Here is a 25,979-nt window from a genome sequence, read left to right as displayed (position 1 = left end):
ACTGACTGATCCGTGTGGCATAGTGGGAGGGGAGGGGAGTCCTACGCTTGGCCATTGATAAATTGCTATACGCTTGCACACACACACATGGAAATGGCAACAAAACTAAAAACAATGATATAACCAATCCACAGCCAAGGATTATCCACACTTTTCAGAACAGTCGAATCAGGAGATACCCTGTATAAAGGGTATCTCGGATATTAACGGATCGGAGGCTTTTTTTGGGCTTGGGAACCGACCACTTGGTCGACTTAGAAGGTGATGAGAGCCCTAATGGGTTCGACTCGTTGCTTTCCGAGCCATCTGCACCAAAATCCGGAGACGCAATCGAACATCCAACACCAAACTCCTCCGCCGGGGACTCTAGCGAGATGATCCCGATCCCGATAGCCCGGACGAGGACGAGGCCATCCAAGGACCACCAGCTCAAGCTTGGCAACCGCCAATGATGAGCCCCATAGTAATCGGGACCGCTTTTGACACTAGCGAGTGGTCCAATGGTTATATGGGAAATGGAATCGGTGTCGGTGTCGTTCTTCAGGAAAACATAGGGACAGAGGGAGGGACAACCGTAAACGTAAAAGGGATTCCACGGTCGGCCATCTGGTTGTGGACGAAGAGGGGCCTGAGGAGACGCCGGCTAAGCGCTTGTTTAATTTATGTTAAATTGTAAATGCTATTCTAAGAACAATGAAAGCCTAACCCACACACAAAATTACTATACATTTTCTTTTTGCTCAGTTTTAAATGCCACGACCAGCCATTGCCTTTTTTCGCAATTTTTTGCTTCTGCAAAAGCCTGCTGGAACTCGTAGTACCCTGAGCAATAACAAAAGGGTATACCAAAGCAATGGCTCCGGCAGATACGCATTTTTTCATTTGCTAAATTGCATTGAAACGTAACTGAGATTTCAGCGTGGGGTGGTGGGCGGTGTTGGTTTTGGGGGTCTTAATTGACAGCAACAATTAAAAACGAAGGAGTCCGCCTGTGGCAGCATGCTGCCGGTTCGAGCTTGCGCAACAAGTGGCTGCCGAAATGTTGCCACTCGTAAGGCTGCGCAACATTTCGAACTGCCGCCGCGCGTCGCTCTTGATCGGCAGTAGCACCACGGCACAGTGGAGCGCAATGGCAATGTTTTTCATACAAATAAAAATTCCCATTAGGTGCAAATGCGCGTTGGTACATGGCTGGTTCGCAGTGACCTGTTTTTTCTCACAGAGTGGGCCTCATGGGCACCCCCCCTTTTGTTTGTAGAGTTTTCACTAAACTTCTCTTGCAACAGAACTTTCAAGCAACGAAATTCGTGTCAGACTTTTATGAGCCGCAGTAATTAATGTTTCTAAACAAGTAAAGCTGACCTTGCCTGACATGACATGGTCTTTCCGCCTCCTCTTTCGCCTTCTGTTTCACTGTTCAGCGACTAACGGTTGCTCCACTGTGCCGGCAGCGCTGCTCTCGCTCTCTGGCAACATTCGAGTGTAGCTGCTGTCGCTTTCGTCTCTGCTATTTTGTAGCTCGACAGCATGTTGCCGCTCCCACTTGAAACGCAAAACTGAGTAGCAGCTCTCTTCGTCTTGATCGAACTTGCTAAGAAAACTTGAACCTCGACTCGAACCTCTGGGCCATGTTAAGGTATGGACGTGGAAAAAAGGCCCAGCAACACTACAAGATGGTACGAATATCACCACACCGTCTTGGATTGGCAATGTGATGTAAAGGTTTACAAGCCTTGTCCACGTTACCCTGATGTCCGTACCCTTCTTTTTCATGGCAACATCCATACTGTAGCTGCATGTGGCCGAGCAACATTTCAAGCACCGGCAACATCTGCGGGCGGGTGTATTTGAAAGAAGCGGCCTTGCCGCCTCAATCTTTGAAATTTGTAACGGCACAAGCAAAACGACCGCGGCCACCGAAACAACATTAATACTGTGGCGCCTCTCTTGTGGCATGCGTTCTGAGAAAGTTCCGTTTGCGTTACGATTTGGAAATAATATATCCAACTCATAAAAATATCAACGATATTAATATAAACAATTTCCGGCATTTTACCTCTCACTCTCTCCAACGGTCCCGCGTTCGCGCCTCTGCCGTCGCGTTCGTGTGTGTGCGAGTGAGTGTCGCGTACCGCACACAGTGTGTGCATGTGTGAAACAGTTAAAACAATTACAACAAAATTGGTAATAAAATAAAATACAAAAAACCATGAAAATTCCTCGAGAGTTCCCTATTTTTTAGGCCAAAAATAAACGCTGGTGGCATTTCTGTTGCTGTTTTTTTTTGTGACAAATACTAAAGTGTATCTCCCTCTCTGTCTCACGCACGCTTTTCGCTGTTGGCATGTTTGCACAATTATTATTATGGGTGTTGAGTCACGTGCCCCGCAGTAGCTTAATTTTTTTTTTTATCAGTTTTTGGTGTCAGGAAAATCGGTTATGTTATTGTTATGCTATGCTTTGGAAAAATGTGCATTCAAAACGCAGAGAAAAACCTTCGAACAACAACAAAAATTACCCAAGAAAAACACAAAAAACACAAATAATAAAAAAACAGGTTTGGGCCCGGTCCGCGCGCCGCTTCTGACGCCGCCGTCCGACACACACACACCTATACCGCTTTTGTTAGTGTTTTGTTGCTTTGTTTTTTTTTTCAACTTTTTGTTGAGTCACACACTGGGCGCTAAAAGTCAGTCAACTGGCATTTGGAGGCAATCGTTAGGGAAGGACGAAAAGCTATAAATAAAGTGAACTTTTTAAGAAATATTTATACAAGCCGAACTTAGTAGTTCCTATGGTACTTTCACTGAAATAATATTCAAGTGCGTTTGTTCTACGAGTAGTAGAATCAGATTAGTACAAATAAAACAAACACCCAAATAAATAAACAGAGGATGTATTTCGCAAATGAAAACGTCGTTAAAACCGTAGTTTCTATGGCCTTTTTGCTGAAATCATTTTTTTTTCCTTTTAATATTCAGCAGATTGTGAAGAATACAAAGAAAACCGACAGAAGAAGTATTCCGAAACCCAATGCCCTGTAGATTAAGCGAAATATTATTCAAATTAAAATTCCAATGGCGATTCCAATTCAATTCGTAAAATATAAGGTCTTTTAGAGAAATCTTAATTAAATTGTGTAAACAATTGCTATAGAGTAGAAAACGAAGACATTTAACAGATGAAGTATTCCAATAGCCAATACCTCTTTGAACCACTGAAATAATGATTCGATGTGAGTAGATTGTGGTGGAAGTGGTAGTGCAATTTAAAATATAAATCGATATTTATTAAATCAATTTGTGTTTTAGTGCCGTAGTTTGAGGGAAGCCTCTTCAAAGCCACAGTTTTTATGTTATTTTTGCTGAAATTCTAAACAAATTCACTTAATTGTATATTGGAAAAGGTAGAAGCGGATTGTACGAGAAGTACAATCCAAAAACGTTTTATTTAATCCAAAACATTATTCATATAAAGAGTACAAGTACATATGTACATACATATACATATACGTACACACGTTTAATTGAAGAGGTCTCGAGCTATTTATGTATGTTGCTTGGAAACTTGTTCCGCGATAATTTTGACGAACAAGAGACGAATTATTCCCTAAAGGGGAAAATTCCGTAGTATAGTATTTAAAAAGAATAATTAATATTGGAACTAATATTCTGGTTGATTTTTATAGGTTTTTTTTATTAAATAATTAAATGAAGAAAAATATAATACAAACCATAATTAAAGATCTACAAATCCATTGAAATATATTCTTAAATTTGATACTATGAAAATTAGTATTAAATCATATTTTAGTAAAGTCTTCAAAGTTTCGTTACTTTTTATACAAAAAACAATGCAATATTTTGATCATAAACGCCTTAAATAAAAGAAAAGATTAATGTATCTTTAAGGAATCCGTTGTTTAAGTTTTAGTATCCAATTTTTGCCTAAAAATATAGTAGAACAATTTTTAAAGTTTAAATAGAAATATTTCAAAATAGATTTGAAGAAAACCCCACTTTTGGATCCATGAATTCCACTGGATATTTCTTCTGCCTAGAATAGGAGAGTTTTTTTGATTTATATTTGATACAGACAGCTATAAGGGATAGTTTTTCCAAAACCAAACTGAAATTTCTTGCCACCAATACAAAAAATTCCAATAATTTTATTTTTCCTATTAATTTCAGTAATCTGAACTGTAGCAAGGGATATCCCGTGATATCTCGTGATATTTGAGATATTCGCTGTTGATGATGATGGAAATTCTTTCCATTATCATTGTCATGCCCCTACCGAAAAGTCCTGCTTCTCCGTTGTGTGCAAAACTTTTACTTGTATCCTTTTTGTCCCCGCAACTAATTCGATATATGAATATGAGGGCAAGAGAACCTCAACCGCAGGACTCCTGCATCGTGCAATTCCTGCAACGAAGGAGCAGCAGCACTGCCAAAACTTGTGTGTGCACCACACACACACACTGGAGGGATAGGCGGAGGCATGGGGCGGCGGCATATCATCCAATTTTCAAATAAAATTTGTGCTTTTTCTGTGCAGCACTAAAATGTTTCCAAACTTCCCAAATGTGATTTTTCTTATTTAATGACGAGAAAAAGAAGGGAAAACTGTCGTTGAATGTTGCCGTTGCCTCAATGTTAATCTTTTTTACAAATTTCTTGCAACTTTTTGATGCAACAAGCAATTAAATTATAGGTTCTTTTCGGTTTGAGCTCCATTTCAATTAGGATCTTAACATTCTCTTAATCTTTTATTGTGCGGGAAAACATTGCGGAAATGAATTATAATTTGTTGATTTTCAGAACAAAGTTCTTAGCGACAGGCTTAAATAAATTTGATTTTGGAATTTTTTTAATTTTCCTGGCATTCCGAGTTTCCTAAAAGTGTAATATGCTACGCAAAGAGCTCTATGGATGTACTCCATGCTTTTTCGGGTAGAACCTTAATTCCCTTAGAATGATTTCAATGAAATTTTGACACTGCAAGAATTTGGCTTGGACCTTGAAAACATTGTCGCGCGTCATGTTGCAAAGTCGCCTCTTGTTCTGCCATTCGCGGCTAACAAACTTCGGCTTGGGGCCATATTTATGATAATATTCGAACTAGAGAGCAAACACACTGAACGGGATAGAGTGTGAGATAGAGAGAGAAAGAATGAGTAAGCGCGTAGAAGGCGACCTGATCCGACCTGATCCAGTTTCCGGCAATCTTAATTCAGTGTGTTATCATAGGAGCCTGCACACAGAATTTTTTTGCTATAGCTCTTACAGTCTCTGAGAATTAGGTGTCAAACAAGACGGACGGACAGACATGGCTCAATCGACTCGGCAATCGATGCTAATCAAGAATATACATATATACTTTAAGGGTCGGAAGCGCTTCCTTCTGCGTGTTACACGCATCTATTTTCATCACAAGTCTAATATACCCCTACATTCTTCGATTAAGGGGTACCTCTTCTTTTTTTAAAGTCTTCAAAGAAGTAAAAAATCCAATAATTTGAAATCCGCATTAATAATTCTCAAATATCAAGGGAAAAGTTTTCAACTTTAATGAACAGATTTTGCACCCCTCCCCACCACGCTGTATTCTGTGACAAAAGTTTCCCCTTTTCTTAATAAGCGGTATATATGTATTATTTTTTTTTACTTTGTGAATATTTTTTAATATTTCGTCATTTTTAAGCGTTAAAAAGGAACCCCGTCTTTTGAGCGGTGCCTAGGCCTGCCCCAAGTATCGATTGAACGGGTCCTCTAGTAACAAGGCTAAATAAAAATATCGATTGGCCGCTCCATAACGGCAGACACACATCGCGTTGCCTGGAGGAACCTTTTGAGGGAGGAGGAGATGGATTACCTGTTTCCCGCTCTCTTTCCACAAGGACAACTCTAATGAGTGGGAGAGAGCGAGTGAATCAAAGCCGCCTTATCGCCAAACAGACAGCAAACAAAGCCACTAATCGAAGGTGCGCTCTCTCTCGCTTTCGATAAGCGCGAGTGAGAGAGGGCACCAGCAACAGATAACAGATAAAGATCAAGATAGAGAGAGAAATAAAGACAATATAATTTATTGGAAATTGTATATTTTTTTTATTAAGAGAAAAAATGCCAAAACATTTTTACTGTTTAAATATGCGCTGCAGGTCTCTAGCTCCCACCCTTATTATCCCCTTCCTCTGCCGCTTCCCGTGCGACGTGTTTCGACTGCAGAGAGTAATTTCCGTTACAAAACTGGCCGAAGTGGCAGCGACGCCGACGTCAAAAAAGAACAGACAGGCCATAGCAGAGGCAGAAGTAGAAGCAGCGCGCGGCGTCAGCGACTGCAAAGAACAAAATTGCAGCGTATATTGTATATGAACCTGAATATGAGCGTGAGGCATTTTCAGTGCACTTTTGGAGCGTTTAAGCAGTGCCTCACCCTTGTATGGCATGGTACCTTGGAAGAAACCTGCTGCCAAGACAAAGCACACACGAACACACACACACACATACACATGTGTGGACAAGTTATTCTCTTCTTTGACTGCTGTTGCGGTCGCTGTCGACGCTGCTGCTATCTCGCTCTCTGCAATCGAATTGCTCGTGTGTGACGCAGCGTCAATCCCCGCGTCCCTCCCTCATACATTTATAGAAGTTAAAAGGCCAACATTTGGCATTTGGTAAAAACCTAACACTGCGTTTTGCATCTTTTGAAATATCAAATGATTTGTCACTGCTTAACCCTTGGCTCTTGCTTCTCACTCTCACTCTCTTTTGTTTCTTGCAGATCCACACGCAACAACAAAATCCACATTAACAGAAAAAACTGTAATTTTTTCAACATTTTTTTTTCCTGTGGAACCAAAAATTTGACTAAACGTTGTGCTAGCGAACAAAAAAAAAACAGGGAAAACAAGTGGAAGGGACACCGAAGAAGAAAAAGAGAGAAGAAAGGACAACAAAATGGGAGAACCTCTGCGGACGCCGTCTCTGTCCCTTGTCTGGGCAACGCTGCTGCTGTGCAGCTGCTCGCTAATAGGTGAGTAAATACGTTCCACAAATGGACTTGCAGTCCACACATATTCCCGCCATTTATAATTAGAAGTTGAAGTTACACCAGCAAAAAAAACATGCAACAAAAGGTGGAAATCTTTCGATTACGCTTAAATTTTTTACGTTTTTCTTTGATTCCATTAAAGTTCCACTCAAATCTACATTATGATGATCTATATGAACACAGCGAATATACACAGACACCCCCTTCTGACTCTTTTCATTGAACAATCGCAATGAAACTTGACTGAACAATGGATAAATTACAAAGTGTACAATACCTAGAAGTCGAGAATTTTCCATCACAAGTAATAAAGATATAGCATTTCGAAACTGGAAACATGGCCAAAATACTAGTCGCTCTCTTATCAGCATTTTATTCTTGCACGATTTGGGTGTTTATTAAGAGTAACAGACAGATGGAAGGACGGGCTATAATCCGCACAAATTGCCCGAGGTGTACCTGAGCATTTTCTCGTTACCTGATTGTCTGATTGCCGCATGCCGCCTGACCGTGAGGCAAACGCTACGCAAATACTGACCTAGCGTAGTCGTATCCCAAAACAACATCCCAAATGCAGAAAAAACACCCAGAACTATGTATAATGAAATCCCACCTTATCGCAATCTCAAACGAAAATTCTATAGTCAATATTTGTCTGAGCTGCGAGGCTCTGGAGAGAGATGCGCTACTCGTAGGAATCGTACGTTTTTTGGGGGAATTACAGACAGAACACAGATACAATTTACAGACACATTTTGAAATTCAGGCAAGGCATCACCTGACTGGCGGTCTCATAAACACAAACACGAAGCGCTGGACAAACACATGATTCTAAAGATTGCGCAACAAGCGAGAGATGTTGCCATGGGAGAAAATTAGATCTCACATTTATGGAACCCCCAGAACAGATTTCACGTTCGTGGAACCTACCCAGACCTCATATCGTACCTAAAACTGAAAACCACAGAGATTAAGATACTACTCCGAAACTACTTTTCATGATAATAGCGGAGTAACTAGAGAATATGGCACCAGGAATACATTGAAACAAACAGAAGGTGATAAGTATTGGAATACACTCTTGAAACGATTGCCTCAGTGCTGTTAAGGAGGTTTAGAAGCTGAGGGACACCTTTAGTGGGCATCCTTATGGGGTGCTTATTTCGAATGGACATGTAGATACCGCTTATCTTAAAATATTGATCAATGGGCACGTCAAATGACCCCCATAGTAAGTGCCGCCAGTAGTGCAAAAACCCTCAAAGGGCCTGCGCTGCAGCTCCCGTATGTGGCGGTGCAGGTTTTCGATAGACCAGGATTATTTCAAAGAAAACAATGCTGTCAACATTTGTCTTGGTTTGTAGTCACCGTTTGCGGCACATAGACAATATCTTGTGATCACGGACGAGAGGGATTGAAAGTTGCCAGGCCAAAGAAAGCATTAGAATCATCAAAGAACTGGAAGGGCGAATGATGACTCGTCTGCCGCTGCCCTGAGACCCACTTTCTCCCGTCTGTAGAGGGGTGCAGTAACTTCTCTAAAAAAAACAGACTTCCCAAGCAATTAACGCATCCGGTTTTTTAGAGGGAAACAAACAAAAAACAGACCTCAGACTCCACACTTTTTGGGAGTTTCTAAAAACAGCAACAAAGTTAAAATTAATTAACGCTGATGCTTGCCCCCCTTTCTGTGGGATTTAGAGACGAGGAAGAAAAAGAACTTGCAACGAAGAGAAAAGCCAGCGTCATGGAATCATGACTCACAGAGAGCAAGAGCCGATCAATGCGTGCATTTTCTCCAGCCACAAAACAAAGAGGGAATTAAGGCTTTCAGTTGGAGAAGGTTTGCCGGTTCAAGCCTTAAACGATCGACAAAAACATCCAGAGGATGGGCTTTAACCAAAAGTCTTAGCTGTAGGGAAGAATCTTCTTTCTTTTGAAAACCTGCCACCTTTAAAGTTTTGCGTCGTGCGAGAGTTTCTCTCGGTTTGAGTTTCGTACTGGAATTCCGCGATGAACTTTAAAGATCTGTATTTTACAGAAATTCTCCTCTCTTTTGTGGTCTTTCTCAGAGCTCTCTCTCTCTCACTTTGCTCCAATTGATGGCCTGCTGTCTTTCTCAAGAAGTGGAGCCTTTGTTTTGATGTTTTCTCTTGCAATTTTCTTGGAGGAAAGCAGTCTTTGTTCGACAGCAGCAACAGAAGAGCAACAGAGGCCAGAAGGAGGCTTAGAAGGAGGTCTGCACGCCTGCCCGCCTGCCTGCCTGCCTGCCAAGAAGGAGAGTGCCTCATCGAGGGGACAGTCCCTAATTAGAAAAAGCCACCGAAAAACCAGCTTAATTTGTGAGGCGCTTTTCCCCAGAGAAGGAGGAGAGTGAAAAAGGATTGACGTCCGTCTGACAGGAAAATTGTCAGTTAGTCATAGTATATAGTTAATGGATGGCTCTTCCCGCCTCTCTCCATTCCCTGTCACATTTTTTAATGCTCGCCACAGTGCGTTTCGTGGCTATAAAAATGGGGACAGCTTTTGGAGAAATGGGGACTGTAAAAATAAATTGGAAGTTTAATGGAATTTTTAGTAATTTTTAGAAGAAATTCTGAGATGTTTTTTCAGTTTCCTGTAAAGATCTACTCCTATATGTATGTCCTCTCAAGATCCAAGTATTTATAGACTTATGGCACGCACTGTACTTGCGCGTGGAGTCTTTTGCAATACAGTCCACATGATGATGATGTTCCCTGTTCCGAAATCTTCTGCTGCTCATCTCTCAATTCCAGTTTCCAGTTCTCAAGAAACAGACTCCCTCTCCCGCTCTCTGTCTCTTAAGTGGGGAATCTCTCAGGTGCAAGAGACAGGGAGAGAGAGAGGTAGAGTCAGAGTCAGTGAGTGGACAAGCGGTGGGGCAAGAAACCTCTTGAGTTTCTTCGCAGTTGTGTGCCACTTGACAACAAGACACAAGGAGCGATGTGGAAGACACACAGAAGCAGTATACAAAATAAGAGAGTAAGAGTCAGAGAGAGACAGAGAGAGCTTGAGAATGAAGGGGGTACAAGAAAACGAAGCAACAGGAAAAAGGAAATTCCAATTATGTTGAAAAAAATAAAATAAAATACAAAAAAAAAAGTCTGCGGATTTTGTGCGTAGAAAACGAAGAAAGAAATGGTTGCTTCTTGTTTCCCTCTATCGCATCGCTCCTGCTCTCTTTAGGCCACTCCGTTCTTCTGCAGTTGCCTCTTCTCTCTCCCCCCTTTCATCCTCTATTTTCGCTTTGTTCTGCAATGTTCTTCCGCTTCTGTTCTGCGATTTGTTAAAAAATACCCTTCCGCTTGGACAGAGCATCTTGAATTTCCGATCCATAAAAATATACATAGCATATTCATGATCTGGACCAAAAGAAGCTTAAATATGGAAAAATATTTTTAAGTAATACGATTCTTCTGGAACTAAGTAAATAAAGCGGCGAACTATATATCTAGAGGGATCTTTATGATTGAAAATTCTCGCTTTCCAGAGATCGTAGATAATATAACTCATCTTTCATTAAAATTGTATAATAAAAATACATGAAGGTGGTTCTGAAAAGAAGGAATAGATTTAAAGACTCTCTTTCCACTGCAGTTTCCAAGGAATGTCCCTTCGAAATTTGAAGGTATATTCCTCAAAGGTTCATACAATACTAAAACAAATCGAATCCCTCGTTTTGTGGATATACCATATAGATTTTGAGACATTTTCGTGGAAACATTCAATCAAAACATTCTATCGGATGCCTTTTGTTAAGAGTATCTTTATCTTCGTCTATCAAATATGCTAATCTTTTCTACTTGTTTTAATTTTAATCCAAGTAAACCCACTCCTCGTCCTCGTCCTCGTCGCCTCCCCATCCCAGTTCCATCCGTTGGCTCAAAAGAGCTTTGCATTCTCTTTAATTAATAAAACAAAACATTTTTGGATTAAGCGCCGCGCCGCGGTAGGAAAACAAAAGCAGGACTCAAGTGCCTGCCTGGCCCCCGCAGGCGGGACAGCCAGAAGATACATTTGTATCTTTGTGTCTGTAGTATCTTTATCTCAATGCCTGTCTTGATTTTTAGAAAGAGAGGGCCCGATCCAAAATGAGTCTTTTCCCTAATTAACAAATTTACTACGCTCCTCATCGAAGGGGGGTGGGAGGGAGAGGGAAATGGAAACATTTCAGTGAGAAATTTCCTCCTGCAGGAAAACTGTTGGCCAAACGAGGCAGGCGGAGTGGGACGGCTTTTCCATGTCCCATTTAAGCCTCATATATTGATTACATTTGCACTCCAGTCGCAGATTCCAGGCAGAAGTGCAGCCCCAGCGACCGAGAAGAGCTGCTGCATGGCGCGTAAAAAGTGCAAAGGAATAGAAATCAATTCAATTTAGGAGAAAACTACACTAAAATATGTTTGCGTGGCTGCTGATAGAAACATTAGATCTCCTTCTCGTTGGACTGAAATCAAATCAGCATCGAAGTTGAGGCTTTCACGCTTAGACAGCGCTTAAATGATCGGTGCCACTGGTGCAGAAAGAAAGAGAGAGAGAGAGAGAGTGAGGAGAGAGTGAGCGACAGGGAGTGAGGGGAGGACGAAGGGGGGCTAGAGAGAGTGAAAGAGCGACAGAGACATACCATAATTATCGAATAAGAGGGAAAACACGAGAAATGAGAAAAAGAATTGAATTGAATTTGTGTGAAAAATCAACCACAGAGAGAGACAGAGAGAGAGGAGGGGAAATGCACTGGCGCCCGCGGGGCAGTGACGGGTTAAGCCCGCATAATCCCCCCACGCCCGGGAGGCGCAAAACAATGGGACAGAGGGAGAGACAATGAAGGAAAGTCGGAGTGAGGGATAGATAGAAAGAGAGAGCGAAGAGACGCCTAAAGAAATTTTATTTTTCTTTCTCGTTTTCCCATTTTGAATAGAATGATGAATGAATTTTAAATAAAAATGCAACCAAAATACAACCTCATGTATGTCTACCGCGATCGAATCAACCAAATCAAAGACAACGGTGAGGGCCCGCATGGTGCCCAATTCCCATCCTTAAGAGATAACCTAAATTTCTCCAGAGAATGCAGCCGCCAAGCTACTTACCCGACTCTATGCACAGAAGAATCCTCTCTGGAGACCTGCTGGTCACCACGAATAAAATATTGTAGCAGTGAATATTCTATATTCTTTATTCTTTACACCACTATACCGACCGATCCTCTCCGAAATCTGCAATATATGGAATAATAACACAAAAAACGACCACACAATGTAAATATACGAAGGAAAGAGTCCCAGCTTTCCCAACAATCCCCTTAGGCAATATAGCTCTTAGCCTACTTTCAGTCCTTCCCGCCTTCTCGTAACGCACAAAACATTATGATTATTTCTGAATTTCTGCATTTGGTTAGGGCCACTACAAGTATGATTTTTAGGAAAAGTGAGAAATATATATGGCATCAAAGATACACCTAAAAGATACATACATCATGGATCTCAAGAGATTCCTGAAGGAAAGAGGGCTAAGAAGAGCCTTAGATGATAGAGGTGACTTCTTTCTCGAGGTTCCATTGATGGTTGATAGTTTGGGTCGTCTGCTGCCGGTGGCAGGAAGTTTCCTCCTTCTCTCCCCTCCCTCTCCCTCTGCCGTGCCTCAGGCCATGTTCGGCCGACGTGCGTTGCCTCATCAAATGGACGTCCGATGTCGTACTCTGGCCTCCAAATTGAGTTATAAGACACGGGAGGAGGATAGGGATGGGATGGAGGGGGGGGGGGGGGGGGGGGGGGGGGGGGGGGGGGGGGGGGGTTTCTGCTGTTTTTCATTTCTCATTCTTTCGATTCGACTCGATTCCATTCGATTTGGGATTCTACCTGCCGTTGCACGCCGCATTCCGTATGCGGCATGTAGAACCATCTGTAAGGCAGCACACACAGGTAACCCGATGACGATGACGACAGGGGCATACACAACTAATTGCTAATTGGATTATGTCTTACTGCCAGTCCCCCCATTCCACATGTGGCATGCAGCAGGGAGCAGGCAGTGCAGGAGGAAAGGTCATTGATATACGCCTCCGCCTCCGCCTCAGCCTGCCGTTCCCGCCTTTGGCCGTAATCCGAAATGGTCTAGGCCTGGACTCTACCTCTACCCTCTTCTCCTCTCCTCTCCTTTCCCTCGTGTTTCGATGGAGGGTTGAATGTTTTTAATTGACTCTTGCCCCATCATTGCAATTGCATAACAATGAGAGACGACGGACGGCAACCCTATGCCTGCCCGGCCGCCTGTACCCCGTGTCGCCTTCAGTCTCCTTTGCAACCCTGCGACTGTCGCTCCCTCTCTCCCTCCCTCATGTGTGTGTGCCTCCCTCTGCCGCCTGATTGCGGCGTCAATTGTCAATTTTGTTACCTTCTGTCCCGTTCCGTCTGTGCGTCCATCTGTCCCGTCCGTCTGGGTCTTCTAATTGGTAATGCAAAGTGCATGACCAGTGCCCCCACCTTCATTTCTGACTTCTGGTGTGTCCTTTCATTCTTTCTTCCTCTGCCTCTGTCTCTGTCTCTGCCTCTGCCTCTCTCTCTACTGTACTCTTCTTTGTCTTCTGCCCTCTTTTCCCCTACCTCTTTCGTTCATTCATTTCTTTGTCTCCTCGTTTGCCTTTTGTTCTCTCTCTGTCTCTCTGTCTCTAGAAACGGACCTGGAGTTCGTTTAATCAATTTTCTTTTTTCTATTTCGCATTTTTCAAGTGTACTTTTGAGTCCTCTGGCCACACTGAAAGGGGCACCTTTATTCTCCTGCTCTGTGGAGAGAGTCCTGAAGTGGATTGCCAGTTGTTGGGTCAAATGGGATTTCCATTTGGATTGCATACGAATCTTGATCCAGTTTCGCTTAACCTTAATTCTTAACCTCAATGGATCTAAAGTGGATCAGAGTGGACCAAAGGATAGTGGTATAGTGGACCCAAATGTTGATTTGGTGCCTAGGATGTACATATGTATGATCCATAGAGACTGTAGAGTGTGTGGATCGCGTTGAATATTCCAGCAGGCGACGGTGGATGCCAATTGTGCGACGAATGAATTCCATTCGAGCTCTCCTTTTTCATTACCTTTCCAAATGCATTTTGTTTTGCATAGTCCTTCCCTTCCAGCCTCAACGACGCCTCCCGACATCTCTTGCCATCATGGCATCACTCATTAGGTTTCCCACACACTGCAAATTGTCTCCCTCCCACTCACGCCCCATCAACCCCATCCTTCGGTCTCCCACTCATCTGCATCCTTCAGCACTTATCTACCGTGGTTGTTGGTATATTTTTTTGTTCCCACCATTAAGCCGCGGCTATCAGCGGCAGAGGAGCGGCAGAGAGCATTACAAAAACAAGCAGAAGTGGAAAAGAGTGCAAGCATACGATACCCAGGACCAGTACTCCCCCTAAACCCTTTCCACTTTTCGTCTTCCGCTTCTTTTGGCAATTTTCTTCATTTAACCAAATAAACCGCTCCTCTGCCAGCAGTGCACCTCAGCTCTGCTGCCCCTCTGCTGCCCCTCTGCTGACACTCTGCTGCCACTCTGCTGCTTGCACTCCAATCTGCTCTGCTGGCACCTCTGCCGCTGCCGCCTGCTGTCACGCTCCAGTCGCTGCCTGGGATGCACACACCTTCAATCACATTCATATGGTGTTACGGTGTGCTGCTGCGCTCTCTCCGTCTCTCTGTCTCTCTGTCTCCCTGTCTCTCTTCGTGCAGTGGCTCTCGGCGTCATTATCAACGTTTACCTCTGTTGCTGTCGCTGCCTCTGCTGATGCTCGATTCCGTTGCGCTGCGCTGTGAAGGGGAAAGGGTAGGGTATGAGGTATGATGATTCGTGTGCAAGGCAATGAACAGGTATCTTGCCGATCATGGTGTAAAGGGTATCAACAAGCTGACTCCAAGGGGGAAGCAAATTAAAAGTGGACTACAAATTGTTTTTCGCTCTTCTTTGTCCTTCTCTGGATGTTCCTCTTTCCTTTTAGGGAGGAGGGGAAGAGACCAAGAAGGGGCGTGGATCACAGGAAGAACAAATGGTCATTAGGCACATAAATAGTTCTTGCTAAAAGATAAATTAATGATGCAAAATCAATCATATGTATGTGCACTAAACCATCTTCCGACTCTTCAAATACTTCAATAGGAAACCCCAAAATGAACTAGTTCTCGCAGTAAATGCTAGCAAATTTCAGTATCAAAAAAATGCCCTCGGTAATCATATAAACAATACGCATAAAGCAAAAACCATCTGGTGCAACTTCTTCTCGGTGAAAAGTTTTCGTAAACTACTTATGTAGTTCCGCGACTTGAACAATGAACTAGTTCGGCAAACTCCTTTTGGCTTTTGGCTGCCGGCTCTCTCACCCTCTCCCGCTCTACCGCTCACTCTTCAAGCATCTCCTTTTGGCCTGAGCCGCTTAGCTGCTTAGCCGCTTCCACCGTCATCATTATTATCCCATTCCACAAAAGTTGGCTAAAAACTTTTCAGCCGCGTGGCCGCCAACTTGGCTGTGCGATCCATGGGAGAGATGGCGTCCCTCCACATCCCCGCCTCTCCACTCCCCACTCCTCGCTCCCGTGGGTTGAGACATAGTTTAGCGTAAATTTTCATAATTTTATGGCAATTTTTCACATGCCCATTCGCTACAACAACAACAAAAGGGAATGCAGCAAAAGTAACATCTTACCGAGATGATCCGAATGTGTAGATACCTTTCAATATTGATGTTTTTTCACCAAGCCGCGAACGAAAAAACCCAAGAAGCACTGCCGCATGACGTGTGACACAAGAAAACTCTTAGCTTCGCTTTACAGGGTATTAAAAGAAGACGGGCAAAAGTAACAGCAGACGAAGCTTGCGAAAAACGGTCAAGCACAAGCTCTTTCCCACTCTTTCCGTCAGTCGTCTGGCCTCGCCTCGCCTCGCCTCTCCTCTCCTTGCCTCTCTGCCTCCGTCATGCTCTTCGCCTCCTCTCTGCCTAGACCCCTTGTTTGTGTGCCCATTTGTTTGTGTGTGTTTGCATTTCAGTCATGAACTTTTAAGCATTTGTCATGCATAATTTGAGCAGCAAATGTATAGGAATGAATTTCAAATTGATTGTTACTCCTTGGGTACTCTTGGTGTCTGTGTTTATGACTCCTCCAGGACTCTGACTCACAGCGAGAGGGGGGTTGGGGAGGGGAGGGGAGGAGAGGAGGAAGAGTTGCGGCAGTGAAGATTGTCCATAATTAGCTTAACCCATTAATAACCCAAGAATGCAGCAAACTGACTCAGCAAACGGATTGACAAGGCGGACACTCAAGATTAACGATGTACGGTCGTACCTGCTCCCAGAGCAGAGAGAGAGAGCGAAGTAGCTGCTGTTAACACGAGGACCTTAAAGCCGATGATGGTTTACCGTCGGTAGGTCCAGACATTCGAGGTATTTTATTGGCAGAAACTTTCATGTTTCGTTGAGATTTGAGGCCTTTTTTGGTGCAACAAATTATTCACTCTGCCCTTCGCTCGGCTGCTCGGCTCCTCTACTCTCTCCTCCTCTTGACTTCCTCCGTAACTTAGGGAATGCTTTGGCTGTGCCCCTGCTTTAGTGTTGCCTTATGCTCCTGCTGCCCAAATTCCAAGTAAAACGCATAAAACACCCGAAAGCGAGAGCATTGCAACACTGCAGGAAGACAGGCATCTGATGATTAAGTTCTCCGGATGATTCAGTTTTCCCCCAAAAACCATGTCTTGCTCTGTCTGCATGTCTGTCTGGGCTTTCGGGGGTTCTGTTCTGTAATCCAATGGCTGAGAAAAGTTTCCTTCCCCATTCAATTGTTTTCCTCAATAGCCTCGGGCAACTGTGAATTTGAGACTGCAGTTTTGGCCTAATCATCTCCACACGCAGTCGAAGGGCATTTCTAATGCGATCAGGCAGGAGGATTCCATTTATCGATTGCGCATCCATCTAGGCCCTGCTCCTGCATGAGGATTATATTTGTGGAATGAATGATTTGCTACTGATTTGGCCCAATTCTGGTATGGGTTATAATACCGATGGGCGCTGCTGCATTACCGGTGGACACAAGAAAGGAGTGCAGGAATCCTGAATCTCTTCTTATGCTCTGGTCTCTCTGCACTATCTCTCCACTCTCTCGCTCTCCCTTTCTGGATCTGTTCTCAAAATAGCCGAGGGGTGCTGCTTCATTACGCGCTGACATCCTTCTCTGTCGTTCTTCATCCTCTCAATCGCTAATAAACGTAATTGCCGCTGCACAATGCCTGCCAAAGAGAGACAGAGAGAGAGATAGAGAGAGTGTGGGTAGGTGAAGGGGGGAGAGTACCGTTAACAATAACGGGAACAATAAATTTGCCGTCGTCTAAAAGGTGCCTAGGGGAGAAAGAGACAGGATTCCTACTCTTATTCGCTGGTTAGCATTTGATTTCTGACGCGTGCCGCTTTAACGACAGCCCCAGAGGGAGAGGCACACTGCCGGAGTGGCAGGCAGAGGTGGCTGCAACACAAAGGAGTGCCACATGCCACACATACACACACCCCTCTGTCCCCCGTCTCCCTTCCACTGGTTATTTTTGTCTTTATGATTGTTTTTGTTTAATTCTGTTTGTTGCAAACAAATAGGCGGAAAATTTTGATGTAGTCTAACGACAGCCGGACTGAGAACGGGAGGTGGCGGAGGGAGGGTTGCAGGAGGGTGCCCATGGTGCATGCAACATTTGGCATGCGCCCGGGCCATTTATCCCGGCCCCCCTCGCACCGACCCTCCCCGCGCTAGATGCGGAGCGCGTGCTGCGGCCCCATTAAATTGTTTCTAGATTTATTAATTATTCAGTTTTCGCCAGAATCGGACGGATATTCACGGGTGGGGCGGCGGATATATCTTCTGGGAACTTCTTTGAGGAAGTGCTTTTCCTGGGCATGCCTCCCCCGAGGGTCATTCTCGGGCAGAAGCGTTTTGTTCGAAGCCAATTAGGAGAACATCTGCAGCTATTTATAGTTTTTCTGGCGGTGACTGTACTTGATATAACCGATGTGTCTATAGTTGAAACTTAATATCTTTCACTTTGGGATACGGCTATCCATTAACCGGTGACTACTTACGCCATAGCCATGGGTTTTTTTTATGAATTGCATATACATATATGTAGAATCGCATTTTTGGACACTTTTGGCTCTTCCTATCTGTATAATAACTGCATCTATATCATTTTATCTGCAGCAATCCTCATTTATTTTTTCGTTTTTATATCCTTATCTGTACAACCATGAATAATCGATAATTATTGATATCTACAACTTTATTTATACTTATTTTCTTGCCATTTCGATCTGCCTGCCCGTCCTTTTATCCCATAAATAGTGTCGTTCATAAATTGCATGCTTTATACATTGCAACATTTCATCCCTTCCTCGTTTCCATCCTTGAATTATTTCCACACCATTTAGTCACGGCGTTTATTTCATTCAGATATTTCTTTTTATCCTCTACATCTCCCTTTTGTTCAAAAACCCCAGTACAGTACATTTATATCCTTAGATCTCCGATGTTTGCAAAATACATGTCCAAGATCTCTCGCTTTGGACCAGCCTTTGGCTTGTCTTCGACCCTTGCCTCCCAGAGACACTCCAGAGAGGTCAGGGGCCTGTCGGATCGGTTAATGACTCTGAGACGACTTCCTTTTGCCCGTTTTTTGTCGCCCCCAATGTCGCCTGATGCCCACTGAAGCCCCAAACGGAAGTCATACAACGACATTTTCTCACTGAATGAATACCAAAATGTGGTAGTAGAGAGGCAGAGGCAGAGGCTCCTCCCTCTGTGTGTGTGTGTGTGTGTGTGTGTTTTTTTGGCACCTAATGAAGCCATCGATGCGTGCAATGATACACCCTCCAACAGGTGTTCTTCTACTTGTTTTTTCGGTGTTAATCGATGCGTGAAAACACATCGATAACCATTCGATCAAGAGGTACAGATGGTTGGGGGTATAAGGTTACTGCGACAGGAAGAGCCAGCGAAAGCTGCCACCAAGCAGGGGAACGGATGTGTAATACGCTAAATACTACCAAAAGTTTACAGAAAATATGAAAATTATGTTAGTTCATAGTGTTAGGCGTCATGCGGCAGCGCACCTCTGTTTTGTTTGGGATTTCCATTGGTATTTCTACGGCTGTCTGCTGCTTCCATTTTGCATATTTTTACTCGTAATTGGAATGATTTCCCCTTCTGCTGATTGTAGATCTGTTTTTTTCCGGTTGGAAGATACAAAAATCTAATGAAAATTCTCTATTTTTCCTCTCCCATTCTCTCTCGTTTCTCTCTCCTTTTTCTCTTGTCTGTAATTAAGTTTTTGTTCAGAGAATATTTTGTCAGTTGGTTTATGTCTCCGAAGTCTCCGATTGAAGCCTGTGATAAAATGCAGCTGCAGATGCATTTCATTTAGATACGGATACGTCGTCCGTGTCTCCTTCTCTCCATGCATTTCGAACAATTCAACGGGCGGCAGAGTGTGTGCCCCACAACAAACCGAAATGGCAGGGAAATTTACACAATTTTCTAATAGAGAAAAGCCACTCTCCACCAATCCATGCTCCCCACAGACGATCGCAGATGGGGGGAGACGGCGGCTGAGAGCTGTGGCTATTTTTGTATACTAATTGTCAGCGGCGTATAGCCGAAAGATACATTTGTATCTTTGTGTCTGGGGAGCACTCTGCCGCCTGAGGGAATACCCCAAGTAATTCGCATCCCGAACAGAAGCCACACTTGCCGCCCATCTATCATTCTGTTGGAGGGGAATTCTGTGGGAAATACGCAGTCCTCCTAATGATGGAAAATCCCATAATATCTCTAGCAAGGAAGTCCTAATGAAGTGTTTCCAATGCAGAACCTTGGGTTCTCTCCTTGCTCTTTGATTTGGAGAATGTTTTGTCGGAGCTCAAGATAGTTTTGGAAACATCTTGAAAATGGAAACTTTCGAATAATTTTAAAGCTAGAAACTTCTTGCTTATCCTAGGAATCCTGTCAATCCTGTGATTCCTTCTTAACTTCTTGAATATTTCCCAGCACTCTTGGAATTATGATTGAATAAACATTTCGAATGCTCTTTTTGTTCCAAAAAAAACATCCCCCTTCAGTGCAAGAGCCAGTCCCATCCCCCCGTCATTCCTTCTTCCCAACTTCTTCATCCAAGCTGCCGCTTGAGCAAATACAGCTGCCACAGGCTGCCACGGGCTGCCACCCCATGCCATCATGTTGCAAGGACAAATTCAATAAAAACTGAACAATGTTAACTATCCTGTTTACATAATATGTCAATTAATGGGCAACAGAGAGAACAGAGAGAACGGAGAGTGAGCGCGAGCACTCAATGAGGAAAGAGGAATGAGGACAAGCTTTTACTCTTGCAACAAAATTTATGGCCCGCTGTGGCCCGGTGGCGATGCCTAGAAATTTTGGCATAGTTCTAAATGTCGTTACGGCCTAAGAGCAACATTATCTAGCCATGCCACTGGGGGTGATGGGGCAGCAGTTGTGGCGGGGGGGCAGCAGCAGGAGGTGGGACTTGGACTGGGACTGGGACCGAGCTTGGGCCTTTGGTGCACTGAGGGGGTGGGTTCGAACAACATATTAATTTGATTTTCCTCCTTTTCTGCCAGGCCGCATAAATCAGTGCCCGCGCAGTGCTGACAACTCTACGAAAAGGAGGTTAGGGGGTGCGCTTTGTGGCAGGGTTGTAGTGTCATCGATTGCTCATTCCCTTGCCGGGACTGTCCTTTCTTTAGTCCTTAAATCAAAGCGCAAGTCCACGCACTGCACTTTGCCAAATTGCGAATGTGATTTATCTACCAAAAAGAAACCCTCGCCATTTCTTGGCAGCCTCCTCTTAACACTTCATTTAAGCTGAAAATCACGGGAATATCCGAAAGATAATCTCAGAGATTTCAATTAGCATTAGATCTCAAAGATGCGGGGGAATGGAGTGCAGGGGTGGCGTGTGTTTTTTATGACAGGGACTTCCCCCCTGTAATTATTGTTTACAATTTAATTTTCCCTTCGCCCCTGAAAGGGGGGGATTGCAAGGCCATCAAGTGGGTGTCGTTGTCACGTGTCCAACAATCATTTCGAAGGATTATCAAATTGGTTTGCCACCAAAACACCAAAACCCCGAGTACCCCATTATGAAATTAAGGCGATTACGTAGAGATTTTTCAAGGGATCTGCGAAACACGACACATAATTGAGGGGAAAGCCATGGAACAGGAAGGAACAGAAACTATAAATAGATCCAGAAAATAGATTTTGGGTTTTTTGGGGGATGAGAAATGTTGTTTGGAAATTGTCTTCAATGAATATTGAGCACTCAAATATTTTCGAACTGTATTGATAACTCAAATCCGTCATTTAACAGGCTTTGAAGCATTTGTATCTCTGAAATAATTTTACTGAATTCCTAGATTAATTCTAGTTCTCTAATGATCACTACAGATGTAAAAAAAACATCTGAGATACATTTTTTCTCTTGAGATACTTGGGTTTAACTAATATTTTTTCATCTGTATGTAAAAATAAACTTTAAATCGCTTATAGTGTGCAGAACCATAAGTAGCTTTCGTAATATAAATCATTTGGCTTGAAATGTATCTGAATTGAAATATTTGTATATATCTCATACAATAGTATCTCTAGATGTGCACTGTAGTAGATAGATACGTGTGTATCAATGATATATGAAGAATCAACCAAAAAGATACAAAAGATACAGTTGTACAGCTATAAAACTCGACTCGGCTCAAGAATATATGTACTTTATGGGGTCGGAAACGCTTCCTTCTGGGCGTTACACACTGCCACACTGTTTTACTCTGTATCAGAGATAATGTATCTATTATTGAAAAATACATAAAAGATATGTGCTAGCTTTTTGAAAAGACTTTTCATTGAGGTTCTGATAATTTGAGTGGAATTCCAAGTAAGCCGAAGTTCCTTCAAGTATCTACTACGCTTTTTTCATACCAAAGTCTACCCTTTGATGACTTCTGTGCTGTTTTTAGTGCAGCCAAACAAATCAATCAGTGCTGCGCATGGCTGCCAAGTTAATCAATCAAACAAACGAAAAATCAATGACTATTTACATGTTTTTATTTGTACAGCACTGTATCATGTAATATCTCAAACTTTATGTACACTCCTACGCATAAAAGTATCAGCGTTATCTACGATATATATTTTTTCACACCCACTAATGATTCCCATTTCTCTTTCTTTCAGGTAAGTGTCAATGTCAATGGCCATCATCGCCACACACGCAAACACGGCAGAACAGACAGAGAGACAGACAGACAGACAATTCGTAAGTCATGATTGATGATTTCACACCTTCCAAGAATGGGGGGAAATGGGGACTCTCTAGGGGTAGACATTCTCTGGATGATTGCCTTTCTCTCCTGGGCGTCGCGTTTTTATGGCCTGTTTATGCCACACATGTGCCTGCCGCCAAAACAAGAACTAATTAAAGGTGACAATGCAATGTGGCGACGATTCCCCACAAGCCACGCCCCATAACTCCAAGCAAACGCCCACTAATTGTCGTGTCGTATGGAGAGAGTATTGTGTTGTTTAAGGGACATCTTTGGGACAAGAACCTCTTCGTTCCGGAGGTGTGAACATCCCCCGTAAAAGATACAAAGATACAATTAATTTGACAATTATGTACCGCTGTTTGTTGTCATTGGATAACAGCTGCGTTGACATTGAATGGGGCTCCAGCTTCAGAGCTCCACAAGTGAACATATAAATGTGTAAATGTATCTGTCAGATACTGCGGATGCCGCGGCTGCGGCTGTTTGATGCAAAAGGTCAACTTTTTGGAGAACAGAAATAGAAAATGAAAAATATAATTGGATTGAAAATGTTTTCGCTTTCAAATGGTGGAAATTATAGCGGATACGGAGTATCTATGGAGGATCTTACAGATACAAAATAGAGCAAGGAATGGAAAACATTCAAACGAAAAGAGAACAAAATTTGCAAACATTTTCTTTCCTGCCACGCGAGTCACGCACAACGCCTCGTGCAGCAGCGCCACTCGGTCGAAGCCCTGCTTGGGTGCCCCGCGGAAACCTGTTAAAGGGACGTCAGGACTTTAATCAATGGCCATAATTGATTGAAACTCTTTTACCCCGACTCTGTGCTTCTTGCGCCCAATGACACGAAACAAATTCAATTAAGTCCCCTTACTCTGGGATTGGATTTTGGTTTCTTTATAAATAAATCAGGTCAAAAGCAACAGACACACACACAGCAGATGCCGATGCCGATGCCGATTCCCTCTCTCCCCTTAAAATTCTGTGGCGCCTTCTGCTGCAGCCCCTCTGTTTACTGCCTGCCAAAACATAGAAATTTTTATAGTTTTGTTTATGGGAGTACAACAGCAACAACAAAAACCAGAAGCAGAACCAGAACCAGAAGCAGAAGCAGAGGCCAGGCATTTAAATGAGTTTCGGCTTAAGCTACGAGATTTTAGATATGATTCAAAGCCAAAGCCAAAACCGAAACCAAAACCAAAAAGAGAGATATTCCTCTATTCACAATTCGTTGGACTTCAAAGTGCCTTGCTAGTCTCTGGAATTGATTTTCTTTTTGTCACACAGCGGAAAATAATTCTCGAAAAATTCTAAAAATACAAGAGTGTATGCTCTCCCATCGCCCATCTCCCATATCCCATCTCCCATCTCCTGCTTGTCCGAGAAAATGAAATGTGTCGCCAAATATATAAAATTCTGTATGTACGAGTAGCTGTCGTGCCCGAGTATGAGTAGGAGTGCCTCTGCGGCAAGTATCTACGCATTTACTGCCTGTATATTTAGACCAGGGGTTGGGGCTTAGGGGCTCCCCTGGATTTCTGGGTCAAGCCCCTGCCTCTGCGCCTTGCGTTTGTCGTCGTGTATTTCTTTGGTTTGGCTTTGGTTTCGTGTTTGTCTTATTGATTGGGAATTAGGGAAAGGTCAGGCGCCAGTCTGCTGCTTGTTCCGTTTTTGGGGCTTTTGTTCCTTTGTTGGCATCCCAGGATCCCGGCTTGTGGGTAGGTATCGGCCCATCGTCTAACGAGCCCTGTCTTTGCTTCATTAGCCAGCCAGCCAGGGAGATACAGCTCTACCAGATACCACTAGGTAGAAAGCCAGCCACTGAGGGATACAAAAGTGGTTGAGGAGTCCCAAATCAATGCGTAAAAGTGCTTAGGATACATCTTTTGTTGTCTGATAAATGTCAAATGGTTGGCAACTCCCTTACTGACTGAGTATCGGGTATAAAGGTGGAGCCGGCGCCCTAGCCGTAGCTCCCAACGAGACCGGACCTCAGTAGATAGATAGATGTGTATCGTGACATTGAAAGAACAGACTAACAAGATACGTAACTATCTGCATCTATAGGATATCCCATTAATCATCGAATTGAAGCATTTTCGCGTCTCTTCGGGACAATCGTCCCCTAATTGCGCGCTCCGTCCCATAACATCCCATCCCAGCCAATCCCTTTCTAATTGTCAGATAGATTTCTATGCGCGCAATTTAAGCGAACGGGAGAGGAGTATCTTTATGAAACGGCCATCAAATGGATGTAAATTTACGAGTATCTTCGCTCGCCTCGCTGATAAAGACAACAATAAAACAAAAAACAAGAAAAGAAACAGAAACAGAAAAAGGCTCTCGCCAATTGATGCGGAAAGTGCTCTGTCGCTGTGCTCTGAGGGGAGCACGGGACCAAGGGCGACCCCATTTTAACGGCGATTTTTGCTAGCCAACAAATATCTAAATGTTTTCGACGCATCCAATGGATTTCCGCGCGAAACTATGCGAAAATAAACGGGTAGAATGAGAAATGGGGGGGAGGGGGATGCCCCTGGAAAGAGGCGGAACTGTACGCTTGAAAAGTTTGCAGACAGTTTTGTGTCGAAGAGAGTATCTGTATCTGTGTGTCCGTGCATGCGGATGCGGGCGGATGTATCTCCGTGTTTGTATAATTGCTGGGAACAAAATCGAAATAAAACGCAAAACAAAAAAAAAATGGCAAAGAAACCAAAAGACTCGGAAACAGAAAAGTGCAAACGTGTGTTGTTCTGAAAATATTTCCTCTAAGCGGAAATAAAAACTAAGCAATTGGTGTTCGAAGCTTTAGATACACTTTCGAAATGGATATCTTAGGTATGTTTCGATCCCCCGAACAAAACAAAAGCAGAGCGACCGAGGGGCGCTGCTGCATAACCGAAGCTGAAATGTTCTGAATCGTCTATTGATTATTTCTTACATAAAATGAAGACGCACAAGCGAATGCAGAAAAACAGAATGCCCGAGCATTGAGCACATTGATTGAATCAGCCTGCCCACCGCTGATCCTATGCCAAAGAGCCCGAAAGAGCGCCATTTCCCGTCTCTATATGCCATATGCACATGCCACAACAGGTTTCCATTCGAAATCAATCAAACCACATAAGTCGAAAGTTGCATTTGATTTGTAAACACAAAAACCGCAAGAGAAGATGGAGAATTTCATTAAGCGCATGCAGTATCGGGAGGAAAACCCATCAAATATTTGGTTCATTCCATCATCATTCCATGGGCTATACTCGTATCCATCCATCCATCCATCCATCCATCCCCCCTGTCTGTCCGTTGTCCAAACTGTCCAAACAAAACATCTCAAAACATGGCGCAAAGAAACCAAAAAAAAGGTTATTAAAACTGTCGATAGATGGATGGACGCGCGTTGATGGCAAATTGCGAATTGAGATGCTCAATTGGGGCCAGCATCTGAAGGATAGAATGGGGTCTCTGGTCTCTTCTCTCTTTGTCTCTCTCTCTCTCTCTCTCTCTCTCGCTCTCGCTATCTCTTCTAATATTT

At 43.4% G+C, this 25,979-nt stretch overlaps 1 protein-coding gene across 8 annotated transcripts in view; it reads left to right on the top strand.

Annotated features, from left to right (window-relative positions):
• The first annotated feature begins 1,881 nt into the window (after positions 1 to 1,881).
• Positions 1,882 to 25,979, top strand: part of LOC108151943 (fasciclin-2) — an 80,270-nt gene continuing 56,172 nt past the window's right edge. For 5 of the 8 annotated variants that reach the window (XM_033386289.1, XM_033386288.1, XM_033386287.1 and 2 more), the window contains exons 1-2: positions 1,883 to 2,184; positions 6,784 to 7,035. In XM_033386289.1, the coding sequence (XP_033242180.1) occupies positions 6,960 to 7,035 (76 nt within the window). In that variant the 5' untranslated portion in view covers positions 1,883 to 2,184; positions 6,784 to 6,959. Of the gene's footprint in view, positions 2,185 to 6,581; positions 6,677 to 6,783; positions 7,036 to 25,979 lie in introns of those variants that run through there. The other 3 variants (XM_033386285.1, XM_017280874.2, XM_033386286.1) reach the window with 2 other exon arrangements.

This window comes from Drosophila miranda, chromosome XR, assembly GCF_003369915.1.
Source record: "Drosophila miranda strain MSH22 chromosome XR, D.miranda_PacBio2.1, whole genome shotgun sequence".
Classification (NCBI taxonomy): Eukaryota; Metazoa; Arthropoda; class Insecta; order Diptera; family Drosophilidae; genus Drosophila; species Drosophila miranda.
Note: the sequence above shows the minus strand (reverse complement) of the source record. Positions and strands in the feature narration are given on the sequence as shown.